We start from the raw sequence: 18,933 nt of genomic DNA, 5'->3' as shown, positions 1-18,933 counted from the left end.
GAACAGCAGCAAGATGCTACAGTGTTTTCAGTTGGATCAGGCATTGTTCTCGTTTGTGCTTTACCTTATAAAGTTTTAACTGCTTCCAGGACCATCATGGCCGAACTGGCACACCCACTTTCCCTCTCCCTGGGTCCACGTCAGCGGTGCTATCAGGCTGCTGTGACACTATAACAGTATTATTATTGCAGGCTTATTATGGACTCAGTTATCAAGTTATTTTCTTTGGCTTTTTACTGAAAAAAAAATGTATGCCTACATCATTCAATTAATGCAATTTGTGCAAAAAAGCAAAATGTAGTATCTTAGCCTCTCTCTACTTTTTCAACATGTTTGCGTCAACTGTCAGGTAATTTGTTAATTTGCTCTTCCTTTACAAGGATTTCTGTCCACATTTTCTATGACCTCTTTTGATGTTAAAATTATTATTGGCTTTGGCCATTTTCTTTGCTTTGCTTTTAAGTCAAGTTCCACTTTTATACCAAAGTTATGCTCTGCTGTTTTAAGATGAATGCCAGCTGGCAATACCCAGAGACTGGCTTTGTGAACGGTGCCTAAGCTGACTTTGGGGGGATGCTGTCTGGCTGATAAGTTACTTCCTTCACCCGAAGATGAAACTGTCTCAGACATAGTCTGTCATTTGATATTTACGTGATAAAACAAATAGCATCCCCTCCCCACAGAAAAGTTTCCCTCATGTAATTATGCCCAGCACACAACCCTGCCATCGCACTACACAGACTAGGAATTTTTACCAAGACGCACAAACCACGTAAATTGAAAAAAGATGATCTGCACATTCTAAGTAATTAATATTTGCATGTACACAACACTTTTCATTCAGGAAGATCTAAAAGCATCACAACCATACCAGACTCCAGCTATTTCTGGAATGGTACCAAAAAGATAGTTGTCAGAATTCATTACAAGCCAGTCGTCAAGGAGGAAAACATGTTGGTCAAGAACACAAGAAACACCTCCAGTCTAGTAAAAAACCCAAAGAGGATCTTTAGCTTCCTGACTTTCCAAGCATTCTGAAACTGTTCAGAATGATCAGTTTTCATATAGTCAGACAAAATGGCCACATTAAAGACAGGTGTCTAATGAATATTTCTTGTGGGGTCTGTAGAGAGATCCTTAGAGGTTAATTAACAGGACAACTTGCAAGGCTTCCAGGCTGGGTACCCTGTAGGCTCCAGGTATAATAATGTGTATCTTTATCACTTGCCCTGTTCTTGCAAACTAGAGTCAACAGTCAATCCTTTCTGTTTTGTTTCATCCAATAAATTACACTTGGCTTTCTCTTCATGTTCTTAATGAAGAGATAAAAATGTGTGGGGCAGAACTTCTCCTTCATTAGTAGTTTTGTTCTGAAAATAGCCAGTGGATACATATAATTTTGTTTTGGAAGCAGATACAGCAAGACAGTACCTGACGTTTCTCAGTTGATACTTTATAGTCTTTAGACTGTTACCTTAAAGACAAATTCGGGATACTATGTCTTTGGAGGAACTAAGGAAACTAAGGATGGTTTGCTTTAGCGAAGCTTGGCCACGATAATGCTTACATTCTGTTGGACAAATATCTTTACATTCTGTCATCATTCTCTGCCTGCTGAAGACACTTTTAGTTATCTCTTACTAATCAGGATTAGAATGTGCAATAGGGTCCTTCTTTCAGAGGTTAAAAACTTGTCACTCTTGCCCTCCTGAGTAGGGGTTTCCCATGTTGCTATGGGAAGATCAGGGGTCCAGAGCAAGTTTCCTAAAGCCAGCACATATGCACACGTTGTCTCTGTGGACTTGATGTTACCTCTGCAGCACCAAGACTGACAGATGTGTTCATATCAAATATTGACTTTGTTCAGACATGCAAATGGTCACTTATCTCCCCTTCTATCCACACTCTAAACATTAAAGTTCCATTCAGCTTTTCCTAGCCTTCGGACTGGTAAATTGAATGAAGCTATAGAAAATAAAGCATTCAGGCCGATTGTTGGGAGGTGGGAAGGAAGAAATCAACTGTCTACTTCAAAGTGAAAAGACGGCAATAGTCTGAAAAAGTTGTCTCTCGGTACAGGTTTTGCAGGGAGTACATTTCTCTATTATTTCAATTATTACAACTTCCTGAATAGGTTGAAGGTCACTCATAATTCACACTTCTGCCATTTTCAGACATGCCAAATGCAGTCTATTAAGTATAAATAAAACTTCCAGTGCTTGACCAGGAAAAATAAATGGGAATTCATAACAATGAGTCCTTATTCATCTTTTTAAAAGTAAATGATGTTTTCTTTCTTTCTTGTTTTCCCTCTGTGCACTGAATTTTTCTTCTGTCTCAGTAATACAAGCATAATACTTTGAATCGATCCAAGCATAGCAAACTAGACAGCAAGTCTGGTCTGACAGATTCTAGATTTTTCTACTTTATAGGATAATAAACAAGAATCCACATTATTGCCATCTGTAAATACAAATGGTAGCATCATCAATTTGATGGAGGAATCGGTTGAACACAGGCTGTGACAGTACAAAACAGAATTAATCTGAAAGTCTTTTATAGCCTATTACCTTTGCTATCAGAATGCTTATAACTGTCCACACTCTCTTTAGTGGCTGTCCTCTTGGGCTTAAATGACAAAAGAAAATGAATATTTAATAAAGTGTGATTAATTTCGGTTCCAACTGTCTATAATAAATAGTTATCTATAACATATATTACATATAATATGCAATTTATAAAATATATAATTGTATATAACTTATATGATATATAATAGAATTAATCATGTGCCGTTAAATATTAATTTATATTAATATGTAAAATATGAGATTACTAATATCTTGTACAGATTTTAAAATGTCCCTAAAATGTATACTTTGCCACATTTATAAATCACATATAAAATATATAATATATCCAAGCACATGTATACTTATATATAACGTTGTATGAAAATATACATTTTGGCAGTCTAAAATTTGCTAAATCAAATCCACATCACCACTGCCTTTTACCTTTAGCTTAGCCTTATGAATATTAACTGAACAGATATCCTTTTGACATTTGGAACCATTTCAAGGTTTGATTAAAATAAATTAAGAATAATAATTATTTTTTAGAGTAATTCCTATATACATGCATAATATATACTCATGCCTTAAACTGTGAATTTCACCAGTAGTAAAAGTGAACAATTTGAGGGATTTCTAGTTTTATCTTCAAATATCTGAGTGCTTTAGAATTTTTAAAAAAATATTAAGAAATTTCACTAGCGTGATATTTTGGCAAATTTTAAAATAAAAGAATATAGAAAGATCTATTAAACCATTTACTATAATATTTATTCTTATAAATTAAAGTATTCAGGGATTTAGATATAATATCCATACTTACAAGGACAGAGATAAAGCTTTCTGGAAAAATTAAAAAGAGTCCAGCAAGATATTGGAAAAATTAAATTTTTTCTATGATAAAATGAAAAGACCACCTCAATTTTCAAAAGTTTCCGATACATGGAGAGTTAGGTCATGTTCATAACATGTTGTGTTTCTGGAATTTGGTATTAGCTACCAAATAGAAAACTCTAAAGGAGTTAACACAGTTTTTAAATATTTATCATGACTTTTAAAAAATGGAATTCTTATATAATCCTATTTTCTTATACTAAAAGGCCCCATTCCTCTCATTTTTCACCTTATATTGGGAGAGATTGTCTTCTCCCTTCTAGCAGAGCATTCTGAGAGACACACAGCAAAATAATAAATCTACAACCCTTTTGTATCCATTCCAACTTTTTCTAAGTGAGATTTTGAGCCCCTCTTCAAATACTTGAGTTGAATTCATCACAAAATCCCAGATCCAGGACATTTTTATTTTGGTTCCAGATAACTTTTTCCATAAAACTTCCTGATGGAAGAGACCTGTTAACTCTTTTATGGAATTTAACAGAGGAATTGATTCCCTTCCATTTTTATCTAACACAAAACCCAGAGAGGTTATATTAGTCATGTCTCTGCTTCGGGTACATAACTCAGATGACATGTAATTCATAGGACTGCAATATATAGCCGAAATTTTGAGAATACACTGATTTTAAAGATGTTATGATTACATTTTTATAATCATGGTCAAGCATACTTAATAGACAAACCTGCGGGAGAAGCTACATAAATCACTTCCGTTCTTTATTATATTTTTATTTGCTGAAAGACCCATTTTCTAACATAAAAGCATAGACGCGATAACTTTTTTTTCTGAAAGGCTTGATTCCTCCAACATTACATTCCATCTTTCCCCCACATAATTGTTTCGAGGCAACAAATTGTCATTATGTTTTCATTTAAACTACTTCTCTCACTTCTCAAACGCCTGCTGGTGTATTGTTATTGCTAGAACATAAACCAGCTTTGTATGTAGACATCTCTGGATTCAAGCATTCAAATTACACTTTGGGACCATTGTAATTATAAGAGCAAAGACATAATTTTGCTTAAGTCTCTGTAAAATCCAAAGAGTTGAGATATCATGAAATGGCAAGTGGTAACAACACCTTGAAAAAAGCACTGGATTTCTAAGGGCGGTAGATGGGGCTTCAAGGCACATTCTTACTGCGATATGAGGAAGCATGCCCAGAATCTGCCCTCATTACTTCGGGCTCTTGCCAGTTCTTTTCAAACCTCAGTTTCATGAGCACCATAAAAATTCACTTAAAATCGAAAAGAACACCCTGAAGTTAAAACCCACTCTGCTTTGCCTTGCCTTTCGTGGCCTGGAATATCACCTTTTACCTCCAGTAAATAAAGCCAACATCAATGCTCTTCCGTGTCTTTTATTTTTTATGCACTCAGTATTCTTCACATGACAATCTGGACACTTAAAGGGAAATTACAGTAGTGATCTGTGTCCCGGCAAAGAGAATTATCTTTCTAATGTATAGTTACAGTGTATCTATCACTTTCTTTTGTTTCTTGGGCTGTTCACACTGGATTGAGTAAATCTAAAATGGAATTAAAAGAGACATGTTTAATAGTGGACTCTATTATTCAAAAGAAAATAATGATATCATAATACTTTCTTCCAGTGATCTGGCATGTGTGTCTCTGCAGCATTCCCCAAAAGCGACAATTGTACTGTTTTATGGTCTTTCGGGATATTGTCTCTTTAACATCACTGTTTCCGAGAAGCCACTGAAAAGTTCTAATATGTCACAATTCAAATATCAACATGTTGTTGGAAAGGAAGCTAATAAGTTAAACCTTTGAGAGATGCCAAAAGAAGAGGTGATTCAAACTGTTGAGAGAAGTCTATTGTTTTCTAAGGGGAAATAGAACTCTAGAATGAAACAGGGCACTAATAAGCATTTAACTGGAAAGTTTAGGGGGAAAAAGCAAACGCACACTTTTTTTTTTTTTAATCTGGTAACTTTTTGAGCAGAATTATTCCTCTGAGTGTACTTCCAGAGAAGGGAAGATGTGAACGTTAGGGTTAATAAGATACAAACTGTAAATTCTCTGGTTTTTATACAATCAGCACATAACAAAGAGTAATTTTCCTAAGATAGTCTGGCTTTTATCTAAGGATAGAGATAAAGAATCTTAGGTTATATTATATTAGGGCAACATTTTATGTTTGGTGTTATTTTCTATAAAGCAACTTCATGTGGTTAAGTTACTGTTGCATGAAAAAAATGATTTTATTTTGACAGGAAAGAAACTAAGCAGAAAATACTCCTCATTGAGTTATTTTTCTGAATTTAGCACAGTTTTGTGCTCTGGTCTTTTTAAAGAAAAATAAACAATTGGAGTTTAGAGCCACCTACTGGAATGAAGAGGCACGTACTTATGTTTAATGTCCTGCTTTTCAAGAGATAAACAGATAAATATAATTAAAGTTATGCACATTTCTGTTGATCTTATAAAACGTTAAATTACTCAACTTTTCTCAGTTTGAAATAAGTGGTCCTGTAAGAAACCACAGGTAGAGCAATGTCTTCTCAAAATAGATCCTTCCCATTTCTTAGTAGGGTGTGCCAATTTGTGTTATGTGGTTTTTCTCCCCATTGCATCGAGACTGAACAGAATTGAATCCCTAGTTTTATTGTTGTCATTGTTGCTTTTGGTGGTATTTGTGTGTGTGTGTGTGTGTGTGTGTGAGTGTGTGTGAATGTAATTGTTCTCATTTTCACCAGTTAACTGTATAACTTTATTCTTTCTTTCATAACCTCTATCTGGTTACGGAATCGTTGTTTAATAAATAATCCTAGAATAGAATTAAAAACTAAGAACATAATATGTTAAAAAGAAAAGCCACCTTAAATATTTTCATGATTAAATCCTTTTTATATTGAGATATAATTGACATATAACATTATATTAGTTTCAGGTGTACAACATAATGATTCGATGTTTGTATATGTTGCAAATCAGAATTAAATGCTTTTATAAATGAAGAAACCCGGAATCCTAGACAAGGTGATTGGGCAATGACCTACCTAGGGTAACCACGCTGGTCGGGGAAAGGTAGGCAGCTCTTGGAAATTATAGGTCAGGGTTTTTTCCACACTTGCCCCACTGCTTTTTAGTCAGTTATTAATGGATTTCTTAAATCCTTCCTCTCATCAGCATTTTGCTAGAAAGTAAGAGGAATAAGCACCACCCCCAAACCCTGGTAAAGGAATCAATTGAAGGCATAATGCCTGCTTTCAAAGAGTGGGATCGGTATCTGGGTCATGATGGCAGGTCCTGGACCTGTGAGTGGCACTTTTTTTTTGCACTACGTGGGCCTCTCACTGTTGTGGCCTCTCCCGTTGTGGAGCACAGGCTCCGGACGCGCATGCTCAGCGGCCATGGCTCACGGGCCCAGCCACTCTGTGGCATGTGGGATCTTCCCGGGCAGGGGCACGAACCCGTGTCCCCTGCATCGGCAGGCGGACTCTCAACCACTGCGCCACCAGGGAAGCCCGTGAGTGGCACTTTTGATTGGTAAAAGAGGGATTCAGTTTTTAAAAAACCAAATGCTCTCCTTTGACTATGTTCTCCACAGATCTTGTTGTCATGATTCTTTATGTTGTGTCCCTCCAGCCTATTACCTTCAAAGCTCCTTGTTGAGAAGGTGCTACTTTTGAGAACATGCTCGAGGGGAGTAATTGTGCCCCTGCCAGTCTTCTCTAGGCCACTGCTGGATAACGCAAGACACGTTCAACTCTCTGAGTATGTGTGTGGCTCCCTAGAGTAAGGAATTCAGAGAAGGGATTGTTCTTTGTTAAACATTACATAGGGTGTATGTGACACAGCAAGGCTCACATTAAGAAAATTTGATTTGTGAAGTGGGAGCTGGAAAAGATTTATGAATTGGCATGAGAGTCACAGCTTTCCATTTGTCATCAGAGGGCTAGTTCTCAGTGTATAAAACAGGAAAGCTAGTTCTTTTGATGAAAATAAAAAGGAATATTTTTGTTAAGGTACGGGAAAATGTACAGTTATCTTAGTGTATATCTTGCCCTTTCTTAATATTCACTTCTCTTTCTCTCCCCCCACCCCTTCATTGTCTCTTGAAGATATTTTATAGAGTAGTTGCAGACATTGCACCAGGAGAGGAGCTCCTGCTGTTCATGAAGAGTGAAGACTATCCCCATGACACTATGGCACCGGATATCCACGGTTAGTACCACTCATGCCACCATCCGCGCCACCCTCATTTGGAGATTGTGATGGAGCATGCCAAAGGGTCCGTCACACTTGGTACTTGTTAGTTTCCCTGGGTAGTCAATGTCAGGTTTAAGAAATTCCTTCTCATAGAGTAGCTATGACATCTGGCTAATGTTACGGTGAAGCTAAAGGAGGCAGAGGTCTTCTCTGAAATGGAGGTCAGAGGAATTTTGGCTATTTGGACTGGGACATCACATAGGTCAACCTTTTGTCAATGCCTTAGACTATAGTGAGAGTCCTTTCACTGTACAAAAGTCATTTCAGGGAGCTTGGTCTTGGGCTTTTGTATATCTAGCAGTTGTTTCCCCCATCTAATGTTCTATTACCGGGAAAAGTATTTCTACTTGAGTAAAATCCTAGCCAGCGTGACCATATGGGAGAGGGCTGGAGGCATGAGGATTGGGAGAAAAGTACAGATGAGGAAATTTTAGAGCCAGAGGAATTTGTATTTGTCAGAGACCTATTCCAAATTAAAGAAGGGGGGATCAAAAAGAATTATAATTAAATGAAAGAATTATAATTACTAGTGATGTATATTCAGGTAAGAGTGAAAGGAAATTTTATTTGTATTGATTTGTATCATTGGGATGAGCATTTAAGACTTCTCTTTCTTTTTCCTGTTTCTCTCCCCTCATATAATGTGATTTGATTTAGCATAATCTAGTGGTGTCTCTAGAGTGTTTTTATAGTTGGAAGAACCACTGGGAAGGGTTACCAGTGAGAGGTGAGGATGACTCCACTTCCCATCTCTCTGGCATTCCAAACAGGAGAACCTCAGCCTCTGCATCTGCAGCTCCTGCAAAGAAAGCTACCACTATTGGCTGGCTCTTTACCTGAACATTTTTCTCCTTTGGCTGAGCTGCATTCTGCCTCTTTGTAGATTATACCAGTTGTATTTTGAGGAGCCTTTTGGAACTTGTTTTCTTCTTAGAAACTGTGACAAGTCAATGGCCTCAGAAACCCAGACTTGTTAACTAGCCTGGTAGAATTTGAGCCTGAATGGGGAGGCTGACCCAGTGGGAAAGGGCTCTTTGACGGCAGGGAGTGTTCAGATGATATAAAAAAAAATAATAATTTGGGCTGTCTCTGGTACAAGGCATCTTTCATCAGTGAATGTTTGCTCTAAAAAGGTTTTCAAACAATTATCTTTTTTAATATAAATGGTTACTGTACTATTCTAAAAAGCCTGAATGGAGGTGACTATTTTTCTTTTAGGGCTACCATTCCTAAATTACCTGCCTTTACAACACTCTGGAACCCATCGGTTGCTTTTCATTTTCAATGTGTCATACCCATATCCATACATATACCCGACATGTTAAATATAATGTTTATAATGTTTACATGGTGATTTGTATTTCATACTTCTAGGATTTAATGTTTCTTAGAAAAGAGAAAATAAAACACATGCATTGTACACCTACTGTATGCTAGATGTTTTATGCTCTCCATTTAGTGTCTCGTTTAGTCTTTTAGACGTAGATCAAACCTGTAAGAAAGGAATTATTTCCATTATACAGGTAGGAAAATGAGGCCATATAAGGCTAAGTAAATTGGCCAAGACCACATGGCTAGAAAGTGGTAGCATTCAAACCGAGGTCTTGCTGTCTCTAAAGCCTGTGCCTTTTCATAGGCCTGGAGGTTGTTTGTTTTCAGACTGGTGGCTGAGATCCTAAATTTACATCTTAAACATGTGAATAGTGTCACAAACTGTAGGAAACGTTTCCATTGCCCAGTTTATGTTATTGAGAAACCTGTCTTACAGCTGAGGTGATTTATTTTAAAATAGCTCCCTCTTCTTTAACCAAGTCCAAAGGTGACAAACCCTACTGAATCTACATACTAATTTCTTTACTTTTCTGGCCCCTTTGTTATTGGTTTAGTTTAAACAGAACCAGTATCGTATATGGATCACAGCAGCAGCGACCCGTTTGACCTCTCTGCTTGGCTTCTCAAGCTGCAATGGGGCATTCCAACTTTCAGTGGCTTTCCTGTACCCTTCTTCGCATGGACCTAAAAAGCCCCTAGTGACCTGCTACCCTCTCTAACTTCATTGCCCACTCCTCCCCTACATGCACCCTATAAACCTGTCACACTTTACTATAGCTTCGCCTTTCCACGAGCCTGCCCTGCTCTTTCTTGCCTTCGTCATTGGTCCGTGGTATTCCCACCGCCTGAAATGTCTTCCCTCATCCTGCTTCACCTGGCTGATTCTTCCTCATTACAAAATCTTTGCTGAACCCTCTCTTCCTCAGGATAGATGGATTTGGTATATTCCTCTGGGCTCCTAATTTAGGCCTGTGCATGCACCTGTCATAAGATGTATCACACTAGTTGTTCACATGGGTATCTCCTTGGGTTTCTTATGTATTCAGTCCCTAGCAAAATGCCTCACATTCAGTAGGTGGCTAAAATATTCCCTCAAAAGCATTCGGTCAGTGAATAACTGGATATAGGTCCTGGCTGCAGGTCTATAACACAGGGATGATGTATCGTGTTGCTGTCCTTTGTGTCTTACAGCATTGTGAGCTGTTTGCAGGACTTCTGTGATGATATCTGTGTGATCAGTGCACAGTATGGCCTCATGAGTGGGCTGAAAGCTATTCCAATAAAAAGAATAGAAACAATGGCGTCACTCCCTGACACTCCATAGCCTTGCTATCTCTGGTCCCCACTATTACCATTTATTTATCTTAGTGATTTAAAGTGCAAATGCATGATATGCTGGCTATTTAATAAAGCCATGCCAATTAGCACTGGCCCTGAGGGAACACAAATGAGCCTAGAAAAGTGCTAAAATCATGCTGTGTCACATTATAAGTAATGACGGATGTTAAAGCATTTCCAAGTTTATTGATATTAGCCAGGTTTAAGTACGGCTCAGATAGGGACTCTGTCCCGTGTTCCGTCCAGGTAACATGGCACGGCGAGAAGGGTATGGAACAGAGGTGTGTTTTCAAAGTCTGACATAACCATTTAGCTCTATGATCCCTGACTGGTTACTGAACTTCTCTGAGCATCCTTACCCTCATCTAAAAATTGGGATGCAAATCTGACATATAATTCCTCACGGTCAGGTTTTAGGAATATCAATAATCCATGTACGGGGTTGAGGACATAATGATGCTCAGTAAGTGGTCATTATGACTTTTAATATCCTGTGAATATTAAACCCTGGAAGGGTTTCGTCATAAAGTTTTATCTGATAAGAAAGCTATACGGGAGCCACAGCAATCACTTCTGTTATTGTTGTAGGCTTTGTCCTGGCTTCTTTACATTTAATTTTTTCTTTTCTTTTCTTTTTTTTTTTGCCACACTGCACGGTATTCGGGATCTTAGTTCCCCGACTAGGGATCAAACCCGTGTCCCCTGAGGTGGAAGTGCGGAGTCTTAACCACTGGACCGCCAGGGAAGTCCCTACATTTACTATTTCTAATCCATGTTAAAATGGAAGTGGTGGAAAGGACAACCAAATAATTTCTATTATGTCTTCCGTAATTCGATAAGAACTGCCAGTGTGTGGTGGTACTTCCTGATCACCTAGTTCTGATAACACCTGAATTCTTTTCACAGAAGAACGGCAATACCGCTGTGAGGACTGTGACCAGCTCTTTGAGTCCAAGGCTGAACTAGCGGATCACCAGAAGTTCCCATGCAGCACACCCCACTCGGCATTCTCCATGGTAGAGGAGGACTTTCAACAAAAACTCGAGAGTGAAAATGATCTCCGAGAGATACATGCAATTCAGGAGTGTAAGGAATGTGACCAAGTGTTTCCCGATTTGCAAAGGTTAGACATGGCATGTTGCACTACAAAAACGTGTTTATTTACTCTACAGTAAAATGTTTATGCTGAATTTTCAGAATTGATGCAAATGGGAAATTTGGAACAGCAATGAGCTGGACAAATGTGTTAGTCACACGTTCGGAAATCATTTTCCCCTGGAAATTCTCACCTGTCAAATATTTGCAGTGAAGTTAGAATTAGTTATTTTGATGCCAGATAGAAAATAATACTTTTATTATTTAAGGAGGGTTATTGCCAATTGAAAGTTTAACATTATAGTAAAACGTAACTTAGAGGAGGTATCAAGAGTAGAGGAGGCAACAGTGATGCTAATTAATCTAATTATACACCAAACAGAAAAGCGACCCTCTAGAAACATTTAGACGATAAAAAAGAGACTGTGCTGGTACTTACTCAATGAAGATAGGTAGTCTTTTGATAGATCAGTGTAATCTATGGATTTAATTTCAACTATTTATCTAAACTGCACATATATAAAAGAATAAGAGAAGCATGTTCAGTGAAGAAAATATTGAATTTTCAAAAAGGGAAAAAGTAAACATGATCTAAATGAAATAATTCTATAATACTTATTTTTAACAAAACGAAAACATATTTCAGTGATAATATTAACTTTTCATAGCCCTTTGAATTTAATTCAAGAACATTTTTAAAATTTCTGTTAAAGAAAGCAACAACCCTGGAACCTATGTTTTGAAAACTGTATTGATAATTATGCTACAAAATGGTCTTTCAGATCAGAAAGGTGTTTAACCAGCTAATAAGTTTTTTGTTTGTTTGTGTGTTTGTTTTTTCTACCTAATGGTTTTTGCCTTGGTCCACAAACAATTTTAGTAATTGTATTCATTACTTTGCTTTTAAATCTGGAACCTATAATCAGAATTTCAACTGAACATAAAAACACTGTGTTTAAATGGGTATGGGAGTATATCAGCCGGCCTTAGTCAAGGACGTGAATTACTCACAGTTTGTCTTGGACACCTCACCTCTGTTAATTTACCTTTTTGTTTCCTTTCTTTCCTTAGTGCCTCCTCTTCCTCTTTCTCCTTTCACCTCTGTTGATTGCCCCGCATCTCTCTTCTCGTAGCAAAGGGTTTCATTCCATTTTAATGCATAGATGACCAAAAAGGCATCAAGTATAACCCATTCCTTGAGGAGGCTGAGTCAAAAGAATGAATCTGTCTAGCTTTGAAAATTCAGGCTTAATCTAGCTATTAGAGAGAAAACATTTTGGGGGCTAAGAGGGTTTTCCCAGTACCCTTTAAACTTATCTTTACTACTTAATAAAAACCCACATAGAGAATAAATCTGTTATGTATGTTTGGTAAAACATGGATTTGTAATCAAAAACCATCAAAGTATGTCTCCTAAATACACTGTGTCCAAATTAAAAACCAAAATGAAAATACTTTCCTTACCTACTACTGAATACCAGCAGGTAAGAAAAGTACTTATACTGTAAAGCCATATCTCTGATGCCAGAGAGTAAGTATATTTCCTTCTATTTTATTATAAAAAATAATGGACAGCATATTATAAAACAAAAATGGACAGACTGAACGCTAAAATGTTGTGTATAGCAGTACTTCTTAGGTGGAGAAAGCTTCTTACTCTGACTAGGTATAAGATTAAACCTGAGTCAGTGCTACTTAATGCCAAAACCAACTGTCGATTTAGCTCCTTCAGTCAAACATTCAGTAGAAAACAATAAGGAAACCTCATTATCTGGCATTGGATGAACCCTCAAAACTCACTTTTCAGTAGCTCAGCCAGATGGATATATCATGTCACTATGCGACCTGATATCAGTCATCCAGGTGATATTTTGGGTTATATAATTTAGCCAGTGCAGAACCTATGTGCCCTGAATATTTTCCACTTTATTGAAGCTGATATTGTTTTATATGTTAAACAAATGAGAATTCCTTTCTTGACATGATATATTATTCTGTTCTGTATCTTTTGTGTAAAATATTAAGAAAAGAATACCACCCTCCAAAAAAAAAGGGGGTCGAGAAACAAAGGTTGAACCCAGAAGGCTAAGCAAAGCTCTATAAATTGGGATAAAATTCTATGAAAAGTGAAGTTTCATTAATGACTGACTGGATACTTCTGTGTTTATGAAAGCAATGAACATTTGCTTTTGCAAGAACCACTTGCCTTTTTATTTTCTATCACTGATTAGCTGACAGCTGATCATTCCATGGAACAATATGGGTTTTATGCTGGATTAGAAGAAGCAAAAAAAGAGGATGTTTCCTTTACTTTGCTATCTTTTTCCCCCTTTTGTGGTATGTACTATACTCTTAAAACAATATCACACCCTTGGAGTTAGGAGGCAAGAAAAAGTCTCAATGTATAGGACAATCTTTTACCACTAGGTTTCAGAGTTTATGATTTGAGATGCATATTGGAATATAATATATGTCATAAAATGGCATGCCTTGATAGTTTGCTAAAGACAGTAGTATGAATAGCAATGTGTACACCGATTTTGGAAGATGTCCCTGACTCAGTTCAATGTTAACTGCCATTGTTGATATCTTTCTCTTAACTCTCTGATTAACATTTCAACTTGTGTAACAAACAGAGGATTACATATTGTAGATAAAGATAGGGACATTCTTGTGACTCCACACACCTGTACTCTCCTGGTACCTTTTGTTCACAGAGATATCGCCACTGGTGCTCAAATAGAATAGCATTACCAAGTCGACTGACTCATAGGGCAGGAAAAATAAGTTCATGTGCCAATATGAATAGAAGTGGAAGGAGGAAACTGAGGAGGAGAAAAATATGGAAAGGTGTTTCTAATTTGTCAAGATATGAGAAAGGGCATATCATTTTTTCACACACACTCCCACGCACATGGTGTGTACAAACACTGGATAACATATTCTAGGTACACAGAGGTCTTACGTGATTCTCAAACTTAGAGTGTTCATTTCACAGAAAAATAAAATATAGGGAAGAAACAGTGCTCACATGCTTGGTAGTCAGTTTTTTTTTAATACCTTTTTATTATGGAAGATTTCAAATACACACAAAACTAGAGAGGGCGGTGTAGTAACAGCCGTACACTCAGGTTCAGTAATTATCACACGAGGCCTATCTTGTCTCGGCTATACTCACTTTGGATTATTTGAAACAAATCCTGGACATTATGTCATTTTATTCATAAATAGCTCAGTATGTGTCTGTAGAAAGTAAGGACTATAAAACATAAGCTCATTTTAAAAATAATGGTTCCTTAATACTATCAAATATTCAGTCGGTGTTCAAATTCCCCCCAGTCATTTCATTATTTTTAGAGTTTTCTGGTTTGAATTAAGATCAAAATAAGGTCCATCATGGCAGTTGGTTGACGTCCCTCTTATATTTCTTAATTTATAGGTTCCCCCAGTCAAAGCCAGTAAGTCTCTCTCCCTCTTTCTCATTACAGTTTATATGCAGAAGATAATGAGTGTTTTTTCCTGTAGCATTTCCTCCAGTCTGTATTCTGCTGATTATATCCCCTTGGTATTGTTTAACGTCTTTCTCCATCTCCTCTGTTTCCTGTATACTCATGGTTACATCTCAAGCTGTGATCAGATTTAGGCTCAGTATTTTAGGAAGAATACCTCATTGATGGTATCATTTATTTCCACCAGGAGGCATATAATGGATTGCCTAGATTCATTCATTCTTTAGGGGCTGCAAAATGAATGTATTCTAATTCCCCCTGTTCTTTCATTATTTATTATCTGGATTAATTCTATGCAGAGAAACTTCCCCTCACTGTTTATTTGCTCACCCTGAAGTACAGTTCGTATAGGAAAGGCAGGATATGTACATGAGTTTTTCCCTTTATTTACTAGTTTTCAGAATAATGATTTGGCTTCTCAGCATCTTCCTGGGGTAACTGCTGAGGTTCTGTTTGTTTCTGAGTATCATTATCGTTAAAAGATGAGATTATTGCTCTTACTGATGCTTCAATTTCCCCATCTTTAGTCAGTGGGTGTCTCTTCAAGTTGGCACCCTAATTTTTTTGACATGATCTATAACTCTCTTGCTTTTTGCCATAACAAGATGTTCAAGGCCCATCTTGTGTATTTCATGCTTCACATTTGAAACAGGCTATTTCTCTGAGGAGCTCTGGTTGCTTTATTTGGGAGTAGTATCCTAATGTGTTATGTGTGTGTGTTTAATTAACAAAAATGTTGCAGACATCTTCTGAATATCACAGTAATCCATTATCTATAATATTTACTTTTCATTCTATTCATGCAGATTTCATATTCACATTTTAGAGAGGGAAGGAAACATTTGAGAAGGTAACATAGTCTAAGCTTTAAAACATAGAGAAGCTATGCTTGTGAGAAAATTCTAACCCTGTTTTTCTTTTGAGGGGCTTTACTAGTGCATCCACTTATAATATGATATACTTTTCTTTCCTCCCTAATTCATAGGTTGTATATATATAATCTTAGGTTATAATATATATACATATATTTTTTTTCTAGATAATGTTTCTATCTATATCTACTTCTGTATCTATATGCATACATGTTCATTCATTGGTCCATCTGTCTGACCATCCATTATATTGGTTGTATTGGGAAGTTGCTTGTTGAATAGTTAGCTTACAGCTCACTTTCCCATATGGTGATTTGAGTAGGAATAAAAGTGCTTTGTTGAGTGTAAGGGTTATATACAGTAGATAGAATAGCTTCCTGCATGTTCTTAAGCACTTTCTTAATGTTTTCTATTTGAGTGTTTGTGTTTGAATTAAGTGGGTAACGGCAATACATGTTGCGGCTAGAACTGTGTCACAAATCCAGAACTGGACAAATCGCTGGTTGTTTATCATTCCCCTAAATTGGCACCTAAACTCTGCTAACTGAATCAGATTTATTTCCCAACAACAGGGGTACTTCTCTGGATTGCTGAGAGACACAGTCTAGGGAACATAAAACGTACTTCTGTCTGTTGCAAGTCTGTTTCCTCTCTTTCTTCTCCGACTCCACTCCTTTCCCTCTTCTTTCTTTAATTGCCAGTTGGATTAGTAATAAAATGACGTTCTGTTTATGAATGTGTTCTTGGTCACCACGTCCTATTAAATCAATTGTTCTCTTAACAGCCTGGAGAAACACATGTTGTCACATACTGAAGAGAGGGAATACAAGTGTGATCAGTGTCCTAAGGCATTTAACTGGAAGTCCAATTTAATCCGCCACCAGATGTCACATGACAGTGGAAAGCACTATGAATGTGAGAACTGTGCCAAGGTACAGTGAATTTGTAGACTACTTGGCCCCTCTGTGTCATCCTGCTCTCTCTTAATCCATCATTTGCCACGGTATATAAAAACAAGGCTTGAGAGGGGAAACTATAAATATCCTGAGAAAAGTAGACGGAGTGTTGTGTGCTACAAGGCATTAGGACAGTGTATAGAAACACTTAGTGGGTATCCTTTTATTTTTGTAAGGGAGGAAGCAAGGCTTGATGGTGAGTTCCAGAACTAAGTGTCACACATCCTTGGTAAATTCCTGGTTCCGCTACTGGCTTTCCAGCGTGGGGTTGTTTTATAGCCTTATGGAGAATGAAAATTGTATCCAATGCACATTACTGATTTCTTTTAAGATCAGTTTGTGAGGAAATCCCATAAAGTTTCTGAATGCCTATTCAGAAAGAATGGGAGACTCCTACATTTGCAGGTTTTTCCACCGAAGTCCCCACCATAAATTATGACTCGGTTCTAATTAAAAGTGTAGTGCCTTAGTGGCCAGGGCTGAACAACGTTAAGAGTGAAACGAAAGCCCTTCACCTTGACCGTAACTCTGAACTACGGGAACGGCAATTCACATCATTGAATTTTCATGTTTCTCAATTAACTAAAAGATGTCCTGGTGTCATGAAAATTGAGTTCTCTTTCCAAAAACTTTTCATAACGTTTGAATATCTTTTCTCATGCCAGTGGAAATGGGGACATTCGACCTTATCTTTAGAGATGTTTTGCTCCCTGATGTGTGGGTAGCTTTTTCTTTTTCCTATTTCTTTTTTTGTTTGTTTGTTGTTTGTTTGGTTGGTTTTCTTAGTACCATGTCCGAAGGAATGATCTTAGCTTGATGGTAACTTAATGAAACACTGTGTTAGAATTTATACCCTAGGGGAACTCCTTGAATAGATTTGGGATACTTTAGTCAAAATCCCCCCAATTTTGTACATAGTGTGTCTTTGTTTAAAGGGTGTAAATAGCACGCCATTTTTTAATAATGTCATGGCCTGCATTTTTATTATCCAACTCCATTCACTCTAAATAGAATCAAAAAGCCCTGAATATGCTCTGACAATGCCACTAATTATTTTGTTCAACTGATACCAGCGCGTACTTTGTGCTAAGTATACAGAACTGAATAATTTGTAAGTCCTGACCCTAGAGAGGCTGACACTTTGGAAATACAACTTTCTTTCGGTTTTTGGGTAAACAAATACAAACAAAACAAATACACAAAACTCCTTCTTGAGTTATTCCCGGTCTTCTTTCTTGTGTCCTAGAATTAAGTTTCTTGATTAATCAGTACTCATTTCCTAGCAGGTTTTCACGGACCCTAGCAACCTTCAGCGGCACATCCGCTCTCAGCATGTTGGTGCCCGGGCCCACGCGTGCCCGGAGTGTGGCAAAACGTTTGCCACTTCGTCAGGCCTCAAACAACACAAGCACATCCACAGCAGTGTGAAGCCCTTTATCTGTAAGTTTTTCACACTCCAGCCCTCCTCCCTGCAACTGTCTCTTATCCAAAAGGCACTGTGATCAGGAGGGTGGGCCACGCATGGCCATGAGGGGGCCCTCTGAATTAGCGATTTACGGTCTCATCCAGTTGGGCTATTTTCTATTACAAGAAAATCTTATAACCAGATCGATGGTGTTTTGTCTATGATGCCTGGGGTGTTTTCTTTTAGATGGAATCAGTAACAGGTAGAGAAGTCGTTAAATAATGTAAAGGAAGCCTCCCCAGGTTGTGGAATTTAATAGAGACAACGAGATTTGTCTCATACTGAAAATGTGTGTGGCTTTGTAAAACAGCAAATCGCAGATACCACTGAACAAGATTAAGTGAGAAAAACCTGTTCTGGATCAGAAAGACCTAGAAGAACCCCACCTGGCAAGGAGGCTTATTAGGACTCTGTGTGTGTGTGTGTGTGTGTGTGTGTGTACGTTGCGGGTGGGATAAAATGCCCTTTAATCTACCCTTTGTTGCTGATCACAGGTTGCAGATCGGTAGTTCTCAGTTACTTGAAAAGCAGAACATTTTCACTTTGATGCTGGACATGCTGCTTCTATAACCCACGGCACTAAGGCAGATTTACGGGCAGTGTATTTCCAGGGGACATCCAATCTGACCACCTACTTAGAATATCCTTGTACAGAGCGCT

The 18,933-nt window shown here is 37.5% G+C and overlaps 1 protein-coding gene across 8 annotated transcripts in view; it reads left to right on the top strand.

Moving 5' to 3' along the window:
- The window catches only part of MECOM (MDS1 and EVI1 complex locus), a 568,251-nt gene that overhangs the window by 512,477 nt on the left and 36,841 nt on the right, over positions 1–18,933 (top strand). For 6 of the 8 annotated variants that reach the window (XM_079921928.1, XM_079921931.1, XM_079921926.1 and 3 more), the window contains 4 exons: positions 7,559–7,661; positions 11,283–11,499; positions 16,637–16,784; positions 18,092–18,248. In XM_079921928.1, coding sequence (XP_079778054.1) covers positions 7,559–7,661; positions 11,283–11,499; positions 16,637–16,784; positions 18,092–18,248 — 625 coding nt within the window. The remainder of the gene's footprint in view (positions 1–7,558; positions 7,662–11,282; positions 11,500–16,636; positions 16,785–18,091; positions 18,249–18,933) is intronic. The other 2 variants (XM_079921929.1, XM_079921927.1) reach the window with 1 other exon arrangement.

This window comes from Stenella coeruleoalba (assembly GCF_951394435.1).
Source record: "Stenella coeruleoalba genome assembly, chromosome: 5".
NCBI lineage: Eukaryota > Metazoa > Chordata > Mammalia > Artiodactyla > Delphinidae > Stenella > Stenella coeruleoalba.
Note: the sequence above shows the minus strand (reverse complement) of the source record. Positions and strands in the feature narration are given on the sequence as shown.